The following is a 20,105-nucleotide window of genomic DNA, read 5'->3' on the forward strand; positions in this document are numbered from 1 at the left end:
ATTTGGCTAAGCTAGCCTTGGCAGCCAGTGTCGTGACAGCTGCTCTTAACTTTCTTCTGGAGAGCCCTGTCTCCCACCTCTGAGAGCAGATGGGTTTCTGCGTCCAGCTTGGAGACAGGGTGACTTTATTTACTGGAGAAGGCCAGGCAGGAGATCCACAAGGTCTTAGCAGTCAAGGTGGGACCAACCTATTCAGAGCCTCGGTAGCCTGCTCATGTGAGCCACAGATAGAAGGGCTGTGTGCGCTGCTGTTCAGCTGGGGTGCATCAGTGTGGCCCTCCCACTGCTGGAACATTCCTGTGGATAATACGCTGCTGCCAGAGCCCAAGGGCTGGAAACACAACCCCTTGGCTCACTTCTCAACCGCTACCCCATGCCTTTATCCTCATGGGCTCTCATTAGTGATGGGGAACGGGCGAGGGGGCATGGTGTCACAAATGGTAACTGTGTCCACAGTCGTTGCCATGAACAGTCAGCTAGAGCAGGGTCCTTTCCGGTTCTACTCTGTATACTCCAGGGCCTGTTTCCCAGTCACAGCTGGCTACAGTCTGTGTACCATATCCGAGCAAGGAGGGGAGTTGGGTTTGGATGTTCCCCAGGAAACATCATGGTGAGGCAGGCACAGTGGTAGTCTTCTCTCTACGCTTTGACCAATACCAGCCACCCCCTGGTTGCAGTCTGGTCCACCCTGGCATCTCATGTCTGTTGGTTTAGTGACAGCTGTCTTTGTGTCTAGGAGTCGGGTTGAAACTGTCGTGTTTCTCCTGTCTGATAGGGCTGTTTTCGGAAAACATGGCCATAGCACGGAAGAGCGTGGTCCTGTGGGATGAGAAGACTGTATTGCATAAAGGAGCCAGATGACTTGGATTCTAACCCCAACCCTTCCTGGGTAGATTCCTTAACCTCTCTAAGACTGCTGTAGTTTTGAGACAGGTCTCAATATATAGTCTAACTTGCCATGAGCCTTGCTGGGTAGCCCATTTCAGCTTTGAACTTGTATTCCTGTGTCTACCTTCCTAGTGCTGGGTTGTAGGTGTACACTACCACACCCTTCATTTTTAAAAATTTTTTTTGGTGTGGTGTTTTTGTTTGTTTGTTTGAGACAGGGTTTCTTTCTAGCTTTGGAACTTGCTCTGTAGAACAGGCTGGCCTGGAATCACAGAAATCCACCTGCCTCTGCCTCCCAAGTGCAGATTAATGGCATGCAACACCATTGCACGGCTGTGGTGTGTTTGTTTGTTTGGGTTTTGTTTTGTTTTGTTGAGGGTGAGTCTTGCTATGTAGCCCAGTTGGCTTTGAATTTGCAATTCTGGGACTGTTTAAAAGGATGACTTATTTTTCTGTTTCTGATTATTTGTTTGTTTACTGTTTTTTGTTTTTTTTTTTAAGTTATGTACATTGATGTTTTGCCTTCATGTATGTCCGTATGAAGATGTCAGATTCACTGGAACTGGATTGCAGACAGTTGTAAGCTGCTATGTAGGTGCTGGGAATTGAACCTGGGTTCTCTGGAAGAGTAGCCACTGAGCCATCTCTCCAGTCACTTTTTTTGGTTTTTTTGAAACAGAGTTTCTCTGTATATCCCTGACTGTTCTGGAATTTGCTTTGTAAGCCAGGCTGGTCTCAAACTCACAGAGATCCACCTGAGTCTGTCTCCCAAGTGCTGGGATTAAAGGTGTGCGCCACCACTGCCTTGCTGGGATGTATTTTTTAAAATGTATTCTTATATAGTGATTCATTTGTTTTGGAAAACTGCAATAATAAAATGATTTTTAATTTTTGATTCTATTGAAGGAAGTCTGCTGCCAGTAGGTGTTCTCTCTCAACGTGTTGGAGGGTATCCTTCAGACTTCTTGATGCCTGTGTGTTATGCAGTTGTATGTGCTTTGTAATGCATTCTCTCTTTGCACTGTATTGATCCAGGTCAGCTCTGTAGGTAGATTGTGGCCTAGCACATGAAAGCACCTGGGTTCCCTAGGATCTTCTCTGGTATGCTAGCACACAGCAAAGTTGCTGCCTCTGAGGAGCTGTGCTTAAGATTGCGTTACAGGCCTCATGATGGAAACAACAAAATTTTCAAGCTTCGAAAACAAAGGGAGGACACTCAGACCTAACAGATATGCGAGCTACTCAGGCAGCAGAAACCCATCAGCCTTGGGGTGCTCCACTCTTAAAACTGAATGAGTGGGCTGGATGGTGGTGGCGCACACCTTTAATCCCAGCACGCAGGAGGCAGAGGAAGGCGGATCTCTGTGAATTGGAGGCCAGCCTGGTCTATGAAGCAAGTTCCAGGACAGCCAGGACTGTTTCACAGAGAAACTCTGTCTCAAAAAACACAACAAAAAACAAAAACAAACAAAACAAAACAAACAGAAAAAAAAAAACCTGAATGAGTGGATGGGCAAGAATGGCCAGAACTCCAAGTAAGGCCTCAGCTGAAAAAGATAGATAAAAGTAAAACAAAATTTAGAGGAAATAGAGAATTATACAGTGAAAGGAAAGTTTCCAAAGCTATTAGTAATGTCTGGGAAATGGGGCTATATCAAACAATACTCAGAATAAGGTTTTTAACATTTTATTTATTTTGATGTGAATGAGTGTTTTACCTATAATATGTGTGTATGCATACTACATGATTGCCTGGTACTCATGGAGATCAGAAGAGGGAGGGAGTTAGAAATTAAAATACAGCAGAAACAAAATCTAAAAAAATTGGAAGAATAGATGAAGTCACGTCATCCCCTCCCCCAATCTTTCTTTGGCCACCTTTTGGGGGTGGTGGAGATTGAACCCAGAACCCTGAACTTGTTAGTGAAGTGTTCTGCCACTGAGCAGCCCCAAGAAAAAATGGGAGAGGAAAGTGAAGAAATCTGGATGACAAATCCCAGAGGATAAACTATCCAAGTGAGAATTCCAGAAGAAAGATGACTTCTAAGATCAAAACCCTGTTATCATCCCCCACCCCCACCCCCCGCCCATAAAAAGAGAGGAAGAAAGAGCCCAGCAGTTGGCTATCGGGATGGGTGAAAATAAACTCAGTGTAGTGCCCAGCAATGTGAGTAGCACCTTGGGTATTGAACAGATGGAAACAGATCACGACAGAATCAGAACAGGCTTAGACTCCTCAACAGCAGCCTTATGATTCCGAGTTACCGCTTTCCTTCTTAGAATTCTTTCTCTTTCAAAATGTTTCATTTAGCGCGCCTGTGTCTGTGTAAATGAATGCAGGTGCCGGCGGAGGTCAGAGGCATCAGATCCCCTGGAGCTGGAATTACAGGTGGCTATAAGCTGTCCACCAAGGATGTGGGGAATCTAACTCTAGTCCCCTTCTAGAGCAGTACATGCTCTTAACCACCGAGCCTTTCTCCAGCTCCCCTGGATTGGCTTTGTGGTTGTTGTCATTATCACTTTATACTTACTTTGTGTGTAGAAGAGGGTCGGGTGTGCCACAGACAAGATCACGGGTCAATTGTCTGGAGTCCGTCTCTCCTTTTACCGTGTGGGTTCTGGGATCAAACTCAGGTCGTCAGATTTGTCAGCAAGCACCCCTGCCCTCTGAGCCATCTCTACAGCCCTCCATCCTAGAATTTGTCAGAAGTGTGACGATAAAGACATTTTGAGATTCTCCGAGTTGCATATTTATCTCATTGCACCATCGCTGTGGAAGCAACCTGAGTTTGTGCTTCTGCCCAGTTGTTCTCCATGTGTGGTCCTGGGCCAGCAGCATCAGACCACCTGGGAACTTGTTAGACATACAGATTCTCTGCTCTGCCCCAGGCTGACTCACAAGTCAGGTGGCTATGCTGCACTTGGAAGCCTTGGGAGTGTTTTGACTGATCAATGTTCCGTGTTTACATTTAACATGCTGATGAAGATATCCAGCTTTATGTACAGCAAAAAGAAACATAACCTACGATGCCTGATTTACAAATTTGATGGTTCTATACTCTTCTTTAATGTAATTTATGTTTATTTTACATTCATTGCTGCCTTGCCTGCATTTATGACTGTGGAAAGATGTCAGATCCCCTGGAACTGGAGTTACAGACAGGTGTGAGCTGCCATGTGGGTGCTGGGAATTGAACCTGGGTCCTCTGAAACAGTAGCCAGTGCCCTTAACCGCTGAGCCATTTCTCCAGCCCCTGTACTCTTAACAATAGTAACAGGAGGCATTTTAATCCTTTTATCTGGGAAGCTGTTCAAAATACATTTTCTCTTCCTTGACTAGTAGAAATCAGCTTTAAAAACATTGAGCTGGTGAAGGGATATAACTCAGTGATAGAGTGCTTATCTGCCGTACATGAGAGTCTGGGTTCATTCTCCAATATAGCAGAATAAGGGGAATAACTACCATCTGTTGTGTCACAGGCCAGTAATCCTAACACTTGAAAGGCAGAGACAGGAGGATTGCTGCAAGGTTGAGGCCAGCCTGGCCTTCATAGCAAGTTCTAGATCAACCAGGGCCACATAGCAAGATTATTTTCGCAAATTAACAACAACAGTAATAATATAATGTTTTTCTCTCAGCTTAGTGGCTTCACATGAAGCTACTAATATTTTAATTCTTGTCTGCGGCCCAGTGGGGCTTCTGGTCCTCCAGCCTTAGCCCTGATATGTAGGTTTAAATTAAGTCTCTGTCTTTCTATTTACCAACAAAGACTTGGAAGTCAGATGTGGGGGTGAAAACCTGTTAGGTCAGAGGAGCCGAGAAGCAACCAGCTGACCTTGCTTTTTGGCTGGAGACGAAGCTCAAACTCTAGTCCCTGCCCCTTTCCTTCCTGTGCACCTTCTCTGTTCATATTGCAGGTTTCTCCGTGGCTGATTCCAGTCAGCTAATCACTGGCTCTGCCCCCTGATTCAAGGTAAACTTTACTGACAGGCTGGAGTGTGATTAAAAATATCTCACAACAATAATTCTTTACTTTTAATTTGCATATGCCACTGACTCCATGTATTTCTAAAACAGGGATTCTTTAATGGTAAATGAAGTGTATATATGATGTAGATTTTGGTATTAAAAGATTTTTGTACCTGGCATGCTAGTGCTTGCCTTTAATGCTAGCCAGGGGCAGGTGGATATCTGAATTTAAGGCCACCCTGGTCTACAAAGTGAGTTTCAAACCATCCAGAGCTATATAGCAAGACAGTGTTTCAAAAAAAAAAAGAAAAGTTTTATTAACCTATGTTAATAAAAATAATGGGCTTCTTTAGGACACTCTCACACATGTATTTAATATATTGTCTTAGGGTTACTGTGATAAAACACCATGACCAAAAACAAGTTGGAGAGGAAAGGGTTTATTTTACACTTCTACAGCACTGTTCACCACCAAAGGAAGCCTAGACAGGAACTCACACCGGGCAGGAACCTGGAGGCAGGCTTATATGGAAGCCATGAATGGGTGCTGCTTACTGGCTTGCTCCCCATGCCTTGCTCAGCCTCCTTCCTTATAGAACCTAGGGCTACTAGCCCAGGGGTTATAATACCACCTGGGCCCTCCCGCTTCAATCACTAATTAAGAAAATGTCCTACAACCAGATCTTCTGGAGGCATTTCCTTCCTTCCTTCCTCCCTCCCTCCTTCCCTCTTTCTTTCTTTCTTTCTTTCTTTCTTTCTTTCTTTCTTTCTTTCTTTCTTTCTTTCTTTCTTTCATGTTTATTTATTTATTACTTATATACACTGTTCTGTCTGCAGGCCAGAAGAGAGCACCAGATCTCATTATGGATGATCTTGAGCCACCATGTGGTTGCTGGGAATTGAACTCAGGACCTTTGGAAGAGCAGCCAGTGCTCTTAACCTCTGAGCCATCTCTCCAGCCCTGGAGGCATTTTCTTAAAGGCATTTCTTTCAGATAACTCTAGCCTTAGCTTTCCAGAGGAGCTGAGAGGACAGCTGTTCTCTGTTCTGCCGTGTGTGTGTGTGTGTGTGTGTGTGTGTGTGTGTGTGTGTGTGTGTGTGTGCGCGCGCGTGCATGCGCGCGCGTGTTCCTGGGGTATCAAATTCATGACTTTTTGCATGTTAGGTAAGCACACAACCATAGAGCCACATATGAGCCAGGTTTAAGGACCACCCCCCCCCCAGGGTATCATTATGTAATCCTGGCTGTCCTGGAAATCCCTGTTTGGACCACAGACTCAGAGATCTGCCTGCCTTTGCCTCCCATATCCCAGGATTAAAGGTCTGTAATACCATACCCAGCCCTTAACACTTGTTTTGTTTTTAATTTTTATTACATTAAAAGTTGTTTTGTATGTGTATGGTTGTGCCAGAGGGCACGTATGGAAGTCAGGGACAGCTTCTGGTTGGTTTTCTCCTTCCACCATGTGGGTCCTCAGGTACCCTTATTCCCAGAGCCATCCCACAGGCCCCTAGTTACATTTTTTAAATTATGTGAATGTCTCTATCTGTGTGGGTTTGTGCACATAGACATGTGCTGGTGAGTTGAGATGAGGGCATCAAATCCTGTGGAGCTGGAATTACACACAGTTGTGAGTTGCCTGATAATGGGTGCTGAGAACCAAACTGGTCCTCTGTAAGAACAGAATGTGCTCTTAATTGCTGAGATGTCTCCAGGGCCACCCCCCACAGCCCAATTTTATCTTTTTAATGGCTGAATGATATCCTGCTATATGTGCTTTTAAATTCTGCCTGAGCACTGCTTCAGCAAAATAAGGAAATAATCACCAAAGAAGAAGGCTGTTTTTAATGCCCAGTTCCAGGGAAAGGGGAAGACAGTACCAGGATGGTAGTACTTTGACTTTGACAGAGGCTCCAGGAAGATATATTCATTGCTCATGTTCCTGATGAGTTTTAACATGTCTGAAGATTTATGTAAACAGGAAAGTGAGTCTTGAAATGGCCCTCAGTTTTGGTTTCCTGCGGTTTCTTTGTGATGGATTTGGAGTCTGCATTAGCAGTGAGGTTGAGGAGGGATATATATATATATATATATTCCCCCCTATATATCATTGAGTGATCTGTGGGAAATGCAGAGATTGCATGTCTCCTCTTCTCCAGCATTTTTGTTTTGTTTTTCAAGACAGGGTTTCTCTGTGTAGCCTTGGTTGTCTTCGAACTTGCTCTGTAGACCAGGCTGGCCTTGAACTCAGAGATCCACCTACCTCTGCCTCCCGAGTGCTGGGATTAAAGGGGTGCTCAACCACCGCCCAGCTCCCCAACATACTTTTAACAGATGTTTGTGTGTTTATCGATCATTGACTCTTGACCAAACTCTTGAAGTGGTTATCTTAACAGAAAATTAACCAGGTCAAAAAGTAATTACTACTTTTGAATGTTAGAAATTGTGCTAATAAGGAAAAACAATGGTAGCATTGAATATCAGTTTGCCAAAAACTGATGTTGCTACAGTGAGAAGGGGGCTTGGGAGATGTGTGGCTAGACATGTGTTTGTGTGTGCATATGTGTAGGGGAAGCCCGCATGTTTGTCTCCGGACGCCCAGACGCAAAATAATCACACAGAAACCATATTATTTGTAATACTGTTTGGCAAATAGCTTAAGCATATTTCTAGCTAGCTCTTATATCTTTAGTTAACCCATTTCTATTAATCTGTGTATTGCCACGTAGCTGTGGCTTACCGGCAAGGTTTTGGTGAGTCTGTCTCTGGCAGAGGTTACATGGCTTCTCTCTGACTCTGCCTACTCGCTCCTCTTCTGTGCTCGGAACTCCCATCTTGCCCTATTCTGCTAAGCCACTGGCCGAAACAGATTTATTTATTAACCAATAAAAGCAACACTTCCCACATCACATATGCAGTTGGTAGAGGACCAGTCTGAGATACATTTTGTCTTCCAGAAAGAGCGGCCAGTCCAGTGATAGCAAATCTCGAAAGTCAAGTAGGAATGAGAAAAGTCAAAAGCGTGGTGAGTGGAGTTCCTGGTGGTGCCTTTATAGGGCTAGGGAGCAGGGAATAGTGAGAAACTGTGAAGCAAGCTCTGCTTGACTCTTCATTCAGCCTCTGCAAGGGCAGCTTGAGTACAGCATAAAAAGCAAACTTTAACAAAACATGACATGCAGGAGTCTTTGTGAGGAGTACCATGGAATCATTTATTATACTGTGAACGTTCAAGGGGTGGGCTTTTGGAGGATTTAAGGATGCCAGCAGGAGGGTGTGGTTGAGGAATTCCTTGTTACTTCTCACGCTACACAAACAGGAAGGGATTGGGGTGCAAGAATTGCGGGGTATTGATCATGCCAAGAAGAGCAGGTGATCCCTTAAGCAAACTTGCTTGGTGGCATTTGCCAGAGAAGGATCCCAAGTAGTTTCGTCTGGTTGCCACTATGATGCCAGGGCCTTTGGACTACTCAAACTTTTGCATCTATTTCCTCATATGTAAAATGAGATCATTGTAATCCCCAGTCAGTTTGCGTGTGAGAAGCAAATGTGTTAATACACTTACTTGCTTACCATGGAGTCTGGTGCATCTGTTAGTAACTCGAGCCAAGGTTCCAAAGGATATTGACTCCTTAAGCACTTACCTTGAAAAAAGTAGGACAAGACTAACAAAAACATCCTACAGGAAAGTAATGGAAAGGATCAGAGCCCTCCCTATGTCTCCTTTTGCTTTGCTTACCCCTTCACTTAGATACAGTATGAAAATGGACAAACTGTTAATTTCAGAAAATCTCATATTTTTAATTCCTATTTTTATTTTAAGGTATTTGTGTGTGTGTGTATCCGTGCGCATGCACACACACACACACACACACACACACACACACACACACACACGCGCCTGCAGAGGCCACAGTAGTCAGATCCCACTAAAGCTGGCATTTACAGGCAGTTGTGAGCCACGGGCTCTGGGTGCTGGAAATTGAATGAGCTTGGATCCTCTGGAAGAATATGCCCCCAGATTTCACACTTATGCAAAGTTGTTCCGTGTTGTAGGGTCCATTATTAACTGTTTCAGTGCCCTGTGTAAAGCAGGGCTCTTGTCCAACACAGGATCCATTGCAGCCCCCTCAGCTACATCCATTTAGTCTCCTCTGGAGCAATACAGCAGCTTTTCTCTTTTCTAGCTTAACATTTTGGATTTCTTGGGCTGGAGAGATGGCTCAGAGGTTAAGAGTACTGCCTGTTCTTCCAAAGGTCCTGAGTTCAATTCCCAGCAACCACATGGTGGCTCACAACCATCTGTAATGGGGTCTGGTGCCCTCTTCTGGCCTGAAGGCATACAGACAGACAGACAGAATATTGTATACATAATAAATAAATAAATATTTAAAAAAATTAAAAAAAACATTTTGGATTTCTTTTGTTTACTGAGACAGGATCTCTCTATATTGTCCACGCTGGCTTCAGAATCCTGGGCTCAGCCTCCCAAGTGGAGGGGCTGCAAGCATGCACCATTGCATCCTTAACATCGACTTTTGGGAGAGTGTTAAAGCCACGTGTGATGGGAAATGTTCTTGGGATTTGATTTGCTGGGGTTTCGGTGATTGATTTGGAGTCTGCATTAGCGGTGAGGTTGAGGAGAGGGCATTGTTTGCTCATGTAATTATTGAGTGACCCATGGGAAATGTAGAGCTTGCACAGGTGTCTCCTGTTCCCCAGCATATTTTTAATAGGCGTTTGTGTGTTTACCGATCATCAACCCTTGACCAAACTCCTGAAGTTCAGCTGCAGGTGAGACTCTGGAGGTGGTTTGGAGGCTGCCAGTGGAAAACAGCATTGAGAAAGAAACATTGATTTTTTTTTTTTAATCAAAGAGACTTTATTCCATTTGGGACACAAATGTCCTTCCAAGGTTTAAAGTCAGAAAAAGCCAAGCTTGTGTGTCCATTTGTGCAGTGATTATTACTGAGTGCTTACCGCTTGCAAGGTGCTAGGAATAAATGGTAAAAATAAATAAGGCAAATCTCTTTTTGGACTCGTTCTCACGGAGAGGTAGACAGGAAAACTGCAGTAAGTCAGGGGAGAATAGACAAAGGAGGGTCCTGGAACTTGACCCCGCTGTCAAGCTGGCCTGAACCCCAACGGAGGCCAAGAAGCTTCAGGGATGCTCTGCTGGGAGGATCTGGCTGGCACTGGAAGTTGCCTAGAGAGAGGCACTTGTCAGTGCAGTGTAGGTGACTTCAGCAGAGGCAGCAGGAAAGAGGGGTGAATGAAGTAACCGGGCCTTAGCCTCGCACTAGCAGGCAGGGTTCCAAGAACCTGTGGGGTTCCAGCAGCTTCTGGGGAAGGATGGTCGATGCCTCTGGAGTTCTCAGTGCTGAGGTGGGTGGAAGGCAGGTGAGGGCTGGCTTGGTAAGATTCCTGTCTCCTAGCACCCTGGGTGGCTGGGCTGGATTCTTGACAAGCCTGGGCAGACCAGGGCTCACTCTCAGGAACATCTAGGAGCCCTAGGCTATATGCCCAGGGCCATGTGTCCCCTGCCAACAGTGTCAGGCTGTTTTCCAGTGTCAACCTCACCTTTGTTCCAGGATCTCTTCCCAACTTTCAGAGAATTCTCATGCCAGGGCACATCTCTCTCTTGTTCGGGCCATTGACAGCCCAGCAGAAACATGGGTAGGCAGACACTGTTGTCAGTCTAGCCCTTCTGTGTGTAAGTTCCTAAAGGTCTTCTACCCACTTACCTCTGTAGTTCTCATACTAATACTGCCAGGATGTGCTGCTGTTCTTGCCCCCGGGTTATATAGGCGAGGCTTGTAGTAACAGAGAGGGTTGGCCTCTTGCCCTTGGTCACACAGCTAGGGAATGCAGACTCAGGGTTGACACTTGACTGCTTGGCCTCAAGCCTCTGTTTTCATTCTCTGCCTTGCACTATAGATGCCATGGTATTTTTCCTCGAGGCCCCTGCGGGTTCCAGGATGGTGCCCTTCAGTCTGTTTCAGGCAGTCTCTTGCTTCTTGAAATTTATGTGCTTGGTGTCTAACCATAGGTTACGAGGGAGTCATGAAGAGTGAAAAGCAAGAGTCTTTTTTTTTTTTTTCAAGAGGTTGTGAGGATTTTGTGCCTTCTTTTCAGGGTCAGGTCCAGAGAGTTGGGCTAATGTCTCTGGTGGTCCAGATGACATGCTTTCTTTAATGCTAACAACAGCTGGAGGGCAACTTTTGTGGTCACCCTTTATGAGTCTGTAGGAGGCTATATGCCCAGGGTCACCCAGCAGAAAAAGTGAGCCATTTGGTTGCTATGGTACCCAAGTTTGGGTCCCCCCACCTTGCCCAGAGTAATGGAATATGATGCTTGGTGCTCACTGGAAGTCATGTGCTTGGTGTGTAACCTGCGTATGTCTACTGACTTGGCTTAGAAGAATTGGGCCACTGTCTTGAAAGAACACCCAGTTTTAGGCTAAGATGGTGTCTTAGTTAGGGTTTCTATTCCTGTGAAGAGACACCATGACCATGGCAATTCTTTTAAAAGAAGACATTTAATTGGGGTGGCTTGCTTATAGTTCAGAGATTCAGTCCATTATCATCATGGCAGGGAGTCTGGTAATACACGGATGAAGTAGCTGAAAGTCCTACATCTTAAAGGCAACAGAGAGTGGTCTGAAAGTCACACTGAGGAAAGCTTGTGCAAAAGAGACCTCAAAGCCCATCCCCACATTGACACACTCCATCCAACAGGGCCACACCTCCTACACCTCCTAATAGCGCCACTCCCTATTCAAAGCACCACATTCAAACCACTACAGGCAGCCTTTGTTCCAGTCTTGCTTCTGCAGTCTCCAGCATCACACTGGATGAGAGCTGAGTTCCTGCCACTCTCTTGTCTTATTCACAAAAGTGCCATAGAACCACCTGCGTCCTAGGATCCAATCTGAAAGTGTAGACTGCTGGTTCTTAGCTGGGTGCTGATGTATAGAGCCAGTGTATTCCAGCAAAGGTATTCCCTGGAAGAACACATCTGAATCCCACATGGGGGAGTGGGGGAGCATATGAGCCTCTTTGGAAACATCCAACTGATTTTGCAACACCCAGGTCACCATCCTTCCCTCCCCTGGCAATCTTTGTTGAAGCACCAGCTGTGCCAGATTTTATTGGCAATAGTGGGAAGGATTTAACCATAGGCAGCTGGTGCTAGACCAGGGCATCCAAATACAATCTGCTAAGGAAAATCACTGGATTTCTTTGGGTTTCGGTTTTTCAAGATGAGGTTTCTCTATGTTAAGAGCTGGAACTCAATATGTAGGCCAGACTGCATAGAAGTCTGCCTCACAGAGATCTGCCTGTCTCTGCCTCCAGAGTGCTGGGATTAAAGGCGTGGGCCCTCACACCTGGCTCAGGATTTCTTGCTAATTAAAACTTAGAACAGAGGCAGGATCTCCACATGTTCGACTCCAGCCTGATCTACCCAGTGATGTCCAGGCAAGCCTGGGTTACAAAGTGAGACTGTATCAATTAAACAGACACACAGATAGACAAACAGTGTCCTTGTTAGGGTCGCTACTGCTGTGATGAAACACCATGACCAAAAGCAAGTTAGGGAGGAAAGGGTTCATTTGGCTTATACTCTCACATCACAAGGAAGTCAGGACAGGAACCTGGAGGCAGTAGCTGATGCAGAGGCCATGGAGGGAGCTGCTTACTGGTTTGTTCCCCATGGTTTGCTCAGCCTGCTTTCTTACAGAACCCAGCCCAAGGATAATCCCACCTGGGCCCTCCCCCATCAATCACTAATTAAGAAAATGCCCTACAGCCAGATCTTATGGGGGCCTTTAAAAAAATATACGCAACAAAACTGACGTTCCCTTCTTTCAGATAACTCTAGCTTGTGTCAGGTTGACATAAGACCGTCCAGCACAGCTGATGCCTTGTCAGCTTGACACTAACCTTTCCTTTCTTACTCATCTCCAAACCGCATATTAGTAAAACTTCAGTGTAAAACAGTTTACAAACTTAAAAATTCCCACACTCTTTACAGTTTGAAACACTTTAAAATTAAATCTCTTTTAAAATCCAAAGTCTCTTTGAAAACCTAAAATCTCTTGAAAAGTTCCAAAGGATGTTTTGGAAATGCCTGGAGACTTTTGGTTGTTACAGAGGAAGGAGACCTTCACACTGAGGCTGGGCTGCTTCTGCAGTAGACATGCCACAGTACCTTGCACTATAGAGCCATTCAAGCCAAAGTATTGATGGTGCCACCTGAGAAGCCTGCACTGACCGTCCAGTGCTTTTTATTTATATATGTGTGTGTGTGTGTGTGTGTGTGTGTAGAGGTCAGAAACCAACTTGCAAGAGTTGGTTTTCTCTGTCTACCATGTGGATCCCAGGTTTTAAACCCATCAAGCTTAGCATCATGTGCCTTTTTCTCCTGAGCTGTCCCACAAGCACCCCATCCAGCATTTATGAAGAGTTCTAGCAGCAGACATTGTTCTAAGTGCTTCTCGGGTGATAAACTCAGTTCTTTTTCCAGTGTTGTGACATAAGAACTGTTGCTATCTTCATTTGATATATGGGGCAGTCAGGGCGTACAAATTCCCAATTTAGGGCCACAGTCCCACGCCGAGAGGCAGACCTTGAGCCCAAACAGCCTGGCTCCAGAGTCGTCTACACTGAGCCTCTGAGCTGTGCTGTGCTACCCCTCCTTAAGAGAGCCAGTGGGCTTCAAGCCACACTTGCAGCTTTGCATCCAGAAAGCCACATTCTTAGACATTTGCGTGTAAGAAGTGAGAAACCTCTGGTCACCGTGCCTGGAACATGGAGGTGGGGGTGGATATAGTTAATTTCATGAGGGGCCAGTGAGCCATCAGCAAAAGCCTTGTTCTGTAAGGAATGGGGCTCAGCTCATGATCTGATGGTCCTTCTTTCTTATTAGACTACGCTCTGTCATTGTAGATATAAAGACAACTGTGGTGTACCCTGCCACAGAGAAACACCTGCAAAAATACATGCGTCAGGACCTCCGCCTGATCCGAGAGACTGGAGATGACTACAGGAACATCACTTTACCCCACCTGGAGTCCCAGAGCCTCAGCATCCAGGTGACTAACTGCCAGGACTCATAAACTGTTGATCCTGTAGCTGGTTTCTCTTGCAAGCACTTGTTGGGGTCATCCCAGAGATGACCTAGGGCTTGCCCAGTATGTGTGCCTGTGAGATTGCAAAGAGGAGCATGGGCTGGATCTGTGGAGTAGAGCCTCCTGGTGTGGGCTGCTTGCTGTTTTATCCAGATTCCAGAGAATCTGGAGAAATTTTATCTGCTCTGCAGTAGTCCTGTATAGTCTGAATATGTCCTCACTAAAGATCTGTGGGTGGGTAAAATCCTCTGTTGGGTTAGGTGACCTTGATCCAGCCTCTCCCTAGTCTTTCCTGCAGGGCAGGAGACAAGTCTTAGAGCAAAAACTTCCCTGTCCCTCCCTCTCCTTGCATTCATTCCACAGCAGACTGCTCTGTTGTTCCCAGTGTGTATTTGGTATAGACCTGTGTATACAGGATGACAGAGTGCTTTGGCTGAGCCAGATACAGGATGCTTAGCTCAGAGATCCTGGCAGGTCTTCGGTTTAGGCCAAGTGCCAACCAGAGCCTCTGCCTGGAATTGGCCCCATGTGGATACTCACCGTTAAATATGATGGATGCATATTGATGAGTCACTTCCTTGCCCACTCACTGGCATCCACCGGTTCCTTCTCGTTATCGCTCACTCATGTTCTCTTTGGGTCTTTTTTACGGCCATTTCCATGCTCGCGGTACATGGGAGAGAGTATTCTTAGATGGGAGGCTCGTAGCCATTCCTCTAGAGTTCGGAAGGGTGGACCCCAGGCTTGAGGATGCTGTTCTGTTAGTTCAGAGAGAATAAGAAAGGGGAGACTGTCAGTGCCCGAGGAAAGCAGTTCCCCTGAGAGACCAGCTACTGACAGCCTTCTTGCCAGTGTATAAGACTGTGAAGTCCAGTCATGACCACCCCCCAGCAGAATTTGCTCACCGTTCCCTTGGCTCAAAATCTTTCATTCTTTCCCCCTTTTTAAAATTTGAAACAAGGTGTCCTAGTTTCATTTCAGCTGCTGTGACTAAAATATCCTGATAAAAAGCTACCTGGGGTGGGGTTATTTTAGCTTACAATTCCAGATTATAGTTCACCACTGTGGGGAAGTCAGTGTCAGGAGCCAAGACAACTGATTATATATCACATCCATAGTTAAGAGCGGAGACAATGAATACATGCGTACTTAGTGTCCACCTAGCCTTCTGCTTTTACACATTCCGAGACTCCAAACCAGGGAATGTTGCCGTCCACATTCAAACTAAATTTTCCCACATCAGTTAAGTCAATCGAGATGATTCCCTGTATCAGTGGTCTTCAACCTTCCTAACGCTGCGACCCTTTAACACGGTTCCTCATGTTGTGCTGACCCCAACCATAAAAATATTCGTCGCTACCTCATACTGTAATTTTGCTACTATGATGAATCATAATGTAAATATCTGGTATGCAGGATATCTGATGTGTGACCCCTGTGAAAGGGTCATCAGACACCTTAGGAGTCTCAACTCACAGGTTCAGAACCACTGCCCTACAGGCATGCCCGTAACCTGATCTAGGCAAGCCCTCATTGAGACTTTATCTTTCCAGGTGATGTTCGGTTAAGTCAAGTTGACAATTAAAACTAACAAACGCGCAGAGGTGGCACACGCCTTTAATCCCAGCATTTAGGTGGCAGAGCCAGGCTCTCTGAGTTTGAGGCCAGCCTGGTCTACAGGTCAAGTTCCATGACAGCCAGGACTACACAGAGAAATTCTGTCTCGGAAAAACAAAAACGAACAACAAGAAAACCTAACCATCACACAAGATGTCAGGTAGTCCGGGCCTTAAACTCATTACGTAGCAGAAGATGGGCTTGAGCTTCAGATCTTCCTGCCTCTGCTGCCCCACTCCCCGGAATGCTAGGGCCACAGATGTATATGACCACACTCAATTTACATGGTACTGGGGACTGCTAGGCATGCACTCTACCATCTGAGCTACATCCCAGCCCCCTTTTTTAAAAGACATCCTGGCATTTGTTCTGTTTTGGTGGAAAGGAGGTGTCTCTCTACGTTCCTAGATAACTTCTCTGTAGTGTCCTAGAGGAACCTTCCAGACCATCAGTTTTGTGGGGCTATTTGTGTATATGTGGGATTCAAGAGAAGAGACCCTCGTCTGACTGATGTGAGTCTTGTAACTCCCTTATTGTGCGCCATTACCCAGTTCCACTTGCAAACAAAAGTAATTCAGCAGACTCCTTTCTTCCAAATCTTGATTGGCATAAGCTTCTAGCGTCACTGGCAGTAGTCTCTGTATTACTGAGGATCTGCTGTGCCCTAGGCCTTTAAGGAGGCTCCCAGCTGACAAGCCCTAGCTAATGTCTAAAGTCTGTCGGGAAGATGGGCATGCCGACAGACAGCAGTGATAATGACACAGGCCACTGGTGGGCTGTGTGAGCGCAGTGGTGATGCTGTAAGAGGAACCACTGTAGACATGGGGTCCACACATGGAAGCCTTCCCTTGAGTTGTAAGAGAAATGTAAACGGTAACAAGGTGGACAAGGCAGAGGGAGAATAGGTCCAGAGGCTTCGTACTGGTGTGACTCGGCACAGGTTCTGTGGGGCTTAGTGGGGATGGCCCTGAGTGACCTGGAGGAGGTCTGCGGACTGTGCTTAGGAGACCAGATGTGCACAGGTACTCAAGGACATTTTTAAAAATAGCAGCGGGAGATGCTGTTTTTTATCCACTGTCTGGCCCTTCAAGGACTAAACCTGGGGCATATACATTTTATTTTCTTAATGACTTTTTTTGCATTTAATTAATTTATTTTTATTTTATTATGTATGTGTGTGCACACGCACATGTGCACCATAGTGTGTGTACAGGTGGAAGCCAGAGGACACTCGGGAATTCTAGGGGTCAGACTCAGGTCATCAGGGTTGGCAATAGGTGCCTTTATCAATAACCCATTTTGGCAGCCCCAAATCTACACTCTTGGGCACTGGAGAGATGGCTCAGAGGTTAAGAGCACTGGCTGCTCTTCCAGAGGTCCTGAATTCAATTCCCAGCAACCACACAGTAGCTCACAACCATCTATAATGAGATCTGGTGTGCAGGAATACATGCAGTCAGAACACTATATATGTAATAAATCTTTTAAAAAGTTCTGTGCTCTTTCTTGGCATGTGTACAGGTGTCTGGTGTGTGTGCACGTTTGTATATAGATAATTCACATCTGTGTGGCTGCACATGTGCATAGATGCAGGTGCACATGTCTGCTGCTTGTGGAGGCCAGAGATGGATATTGGATGTCTGTCTCCATCATTCTTCACTTTATTTACTGAACTGAGAGAGTGTAGACTCAGCTAACTTGGCTAGCCAACTTGCCCTTGGGATTCCCTATCTCTGCCTCCTGAGCACTGAGACAGAATACTACCAGCGACGTTTTTCTGTGGGTGCTAGGGATCTGAACTCTGGTTTGCCTTTTTGCTTATGTGACAGGTGCTTTATCTCCTGAGCTGTTTTTCCAGCCCCAAGTATCTGTGATGTTTCTAAAAATGTAGATAGCGCGATCAAATTTAACAAGTGCAAATGGAGCAAGACTAGAAACCAGCCTAGATCCAAAGCAGAGAAAGACAAGAAGCCACTCAGGAGAAAGCCCCAGCTGGGTTACAAGGCTCAGACTGGTGATACAGAGACGAATGACTGTGGAGTGACCCTGGGTCCTCCTGGAGTGAAGAGTGAACAGGGGAGCCTCCATTAACAAGGGCAGGATGTTGACTGTTTCGGTGGGGGATGCTTATGTGGAAGACATCACGTTCAGTTTAGGATTTACTGAGCACGTGCTGGGTGCCAAGAACTGCCGTAGGCATTTTGCATGCATTACCTCAGTCTTCACACAGGTCTTTTGGAGACAAGACAGAAAACCAGGCTGTCTGGTTCCAGTGTCCGGGTCCTTAGCAAGTTACTCTGTCTGGTTCCTCAGATTTGAAATACTTATAACCTCCTAGTAGAAGTTTAATAGAAGACACAAAATGGCAGTGGTATGCCTTGACCTGAAGCCTTCAAGATCTCTTGACTAAAAGTCCATTTGTAAACCTTCGCATTCAGCTTCTGCGTCCGCCGGTGTTTGGTTTCTCACCTGGTGTCTGGAAGTTGTGACTCACAGCTCTTCTCAGTTAGGTTTGTGGGAACTAAGAAGCGTCCCATTTATCATGTGCCCACTGCTGTTGCCCATACAGAAAAGGGTCCTGCGTGGAGCTGCCATTACTGCACAGGACAGTACAGAGGAACAGGCAAGCATGGCCAGAGGAGAGCGGCAGGGTGTATGAGTGGAGTGAAGACCAGAGGGAGAATGGAAAGGGGCCAGATGTCCCTTGGGAGGTCCAGGGAGGAAAGAGGACTTAGAAGCTGTTGTCAGTGTCACGCTGTAGCTCCATGGACTACCCACTAGGACTACACTGCCCACCAGGACTGGCTTTCAGGGGCAGCCTCCCATCCCCTGACTCTGTCATTTGTGGGAGTTTTGTGTGAATTTTGTTCCCTTTCCCTGCCTTTCTTCTCTGGGCTGCTGGCCATGAGACTTCCTGTGGATGCAGGTTCCTGCCCTTGACCTGGCCTTTCCCAGGAGGCAGGATATGCTGTGCCCAGGTTCCCAGGCTTGGAATTTCATGGGCTTTCCTGAACTTCCTTGCGCCTGCTTCTTCCTCACCTGCAGACCGGGGATGATGACAGCAGGTTGCTGTGGCCACTTGGCCTCCAACCACTGCCTTTCTCGTTTTGCCTCCTCCATTAAACAGCCCCATTGTCATTTCTGCACTTGCTATTCCCTGGGCACCTTTGCATGCAAGCTCTGGGAGAGGGCTTTTATGTGCATGTTCTGGTTAAACTCTTCCCCACAAGCCTCATGCACAGATCTTAGGAGGCTGTTGTGGGTAAGAGGATTCAGTTGCTTGCCCATGGAAGCAAGTCAGAGTGGAGCCGAGGAGGTGATGTCGTGCTCCAGAGCTCATTTGTGCCTTGCAACAGTGTGTGCTGCTCTCCAGTGGGAGGTGTGTGCCTCTGGGCAAGGACAGTCCTAGAGGCCAGCTGTGAGGTGCACCAGGACTTTCTGTGGTAGAAGTCATCAGGGTCTCCTCTTTCCCATTTCTGGGAGGCTTCAGTCAGTGGCCGAGGAAATGCTTCTGGAAGAATCTTGGCCCTAGCTTGTGTGTGGCTAAGCCGCAGGTACTTTGTGGAGAAGCCATCTCCAAGTTGAAGGGCTCTAGCAGGCCTGGGCATGGCGAATGTGGCGCTAGCAGGCCTCGCCCTTCCCCTTTACCTCTCCCTTGTAAACCATAGGTTACATCCTTAAAGCCAACAAGGTCTGTTTGGATACTTTCTCTTTGCTGGACTCATTCCTAAAGCTGATCACCAAGGGCCAGCTGTCAAAATATTGAAGTCCAGCAATCAAAAGCTCCCTTTTTGGCTACCCTAATTAATATTCAATCAAAACGTACTGCATACTGACCCATTCTAATACAGGTCTCCCCCTTAAAAAAATCACACACACCCGCAAGGCCATTTGCTGCTGTTTTCTGCCTGAGTCAGAAATCAGCCACTTCCCCACTTGATCAAGAATCTACCTTTGAAAATAGATGTTTGTATGGTTTGTGCGTAATCCAGGGTTTAGGAGGGAGCATCCTGCTGTATGCAAGCTGGTTCCTTCACAAGTGGTCTCCAGACGACTTCTAAGAAGTGGCTCATCTTAGCTTGTTCTAGGGAGGCCATGTGACTTATTGATCTGTCCCTCCAAATCTAGTTGTGGGGTCTGCAAGCCCTCTAAACTGAAATGTCACCTTGAATAATTGTTGGGACCCCAGAAGCCAAGGTATCTCCAGCAGATTCCTCTACTCCCTGCCCCCATTCCAACTGGGTACTGAATATATGGGTACAGACCCCAGGCCAGCCCCCTGCTTTTGGCCTTTGGGGACACTGCCTACGCCAGCACTTCTTGGAGTGGGAAGAGGGTTTTCAGGGCCTTGCCTCCTCTCTTTGTGAACCTGGAAGTCCTGACTTGGAGGAAGAAGGGGTAGAGGTGTGACCCCAGCTACTCACTTCATCCCGTTTGCTAACCGCTGTGTCTTTTGGATGTGGGACACTCCTGGGTGCAAAGGACTCTCACAGCTGGAAAAA

At 46.3% G+C, this 20,105-nt stretch overlaps 1 protein-coding gene across 1 annotated transcript in view; it reads left to right on the plus strand.

Moving 5' to 3' along the window:
• The window catches only part of Dcps (decapping enzyme, scavenger), a 44,109-nt gene that overhangs the window by 16,986 nt on the left and 7,018 nt on the right, over positions 1-20,105 (plus strand). The window contains exon 3 of the mRNA XM_075966401.1: positions 13,805-13,950. Coding sequence (XP_075822516.1) covers positions 13,805-13,950 — 146 coding nt within the window. The remainder of the gene's footprint in view (positions 1-13,804; positions 13,951-20,105) is intronic.

Source organism: Microtus pennsylvanicus, chromosome 3 (assembly GCF_037038515.1).
Source record: "Microtus pennsylvanicus isolate mMicPen1 chromosome 3, mMicPen1.hap1, whole genome shotgun sequence".
Lineage (NCBI taxonomy): Eukaryota > Metazoa > Chordata > Mammalia > Rodentia > Cricetidae > Microtus > Microtus pennsylvanicus.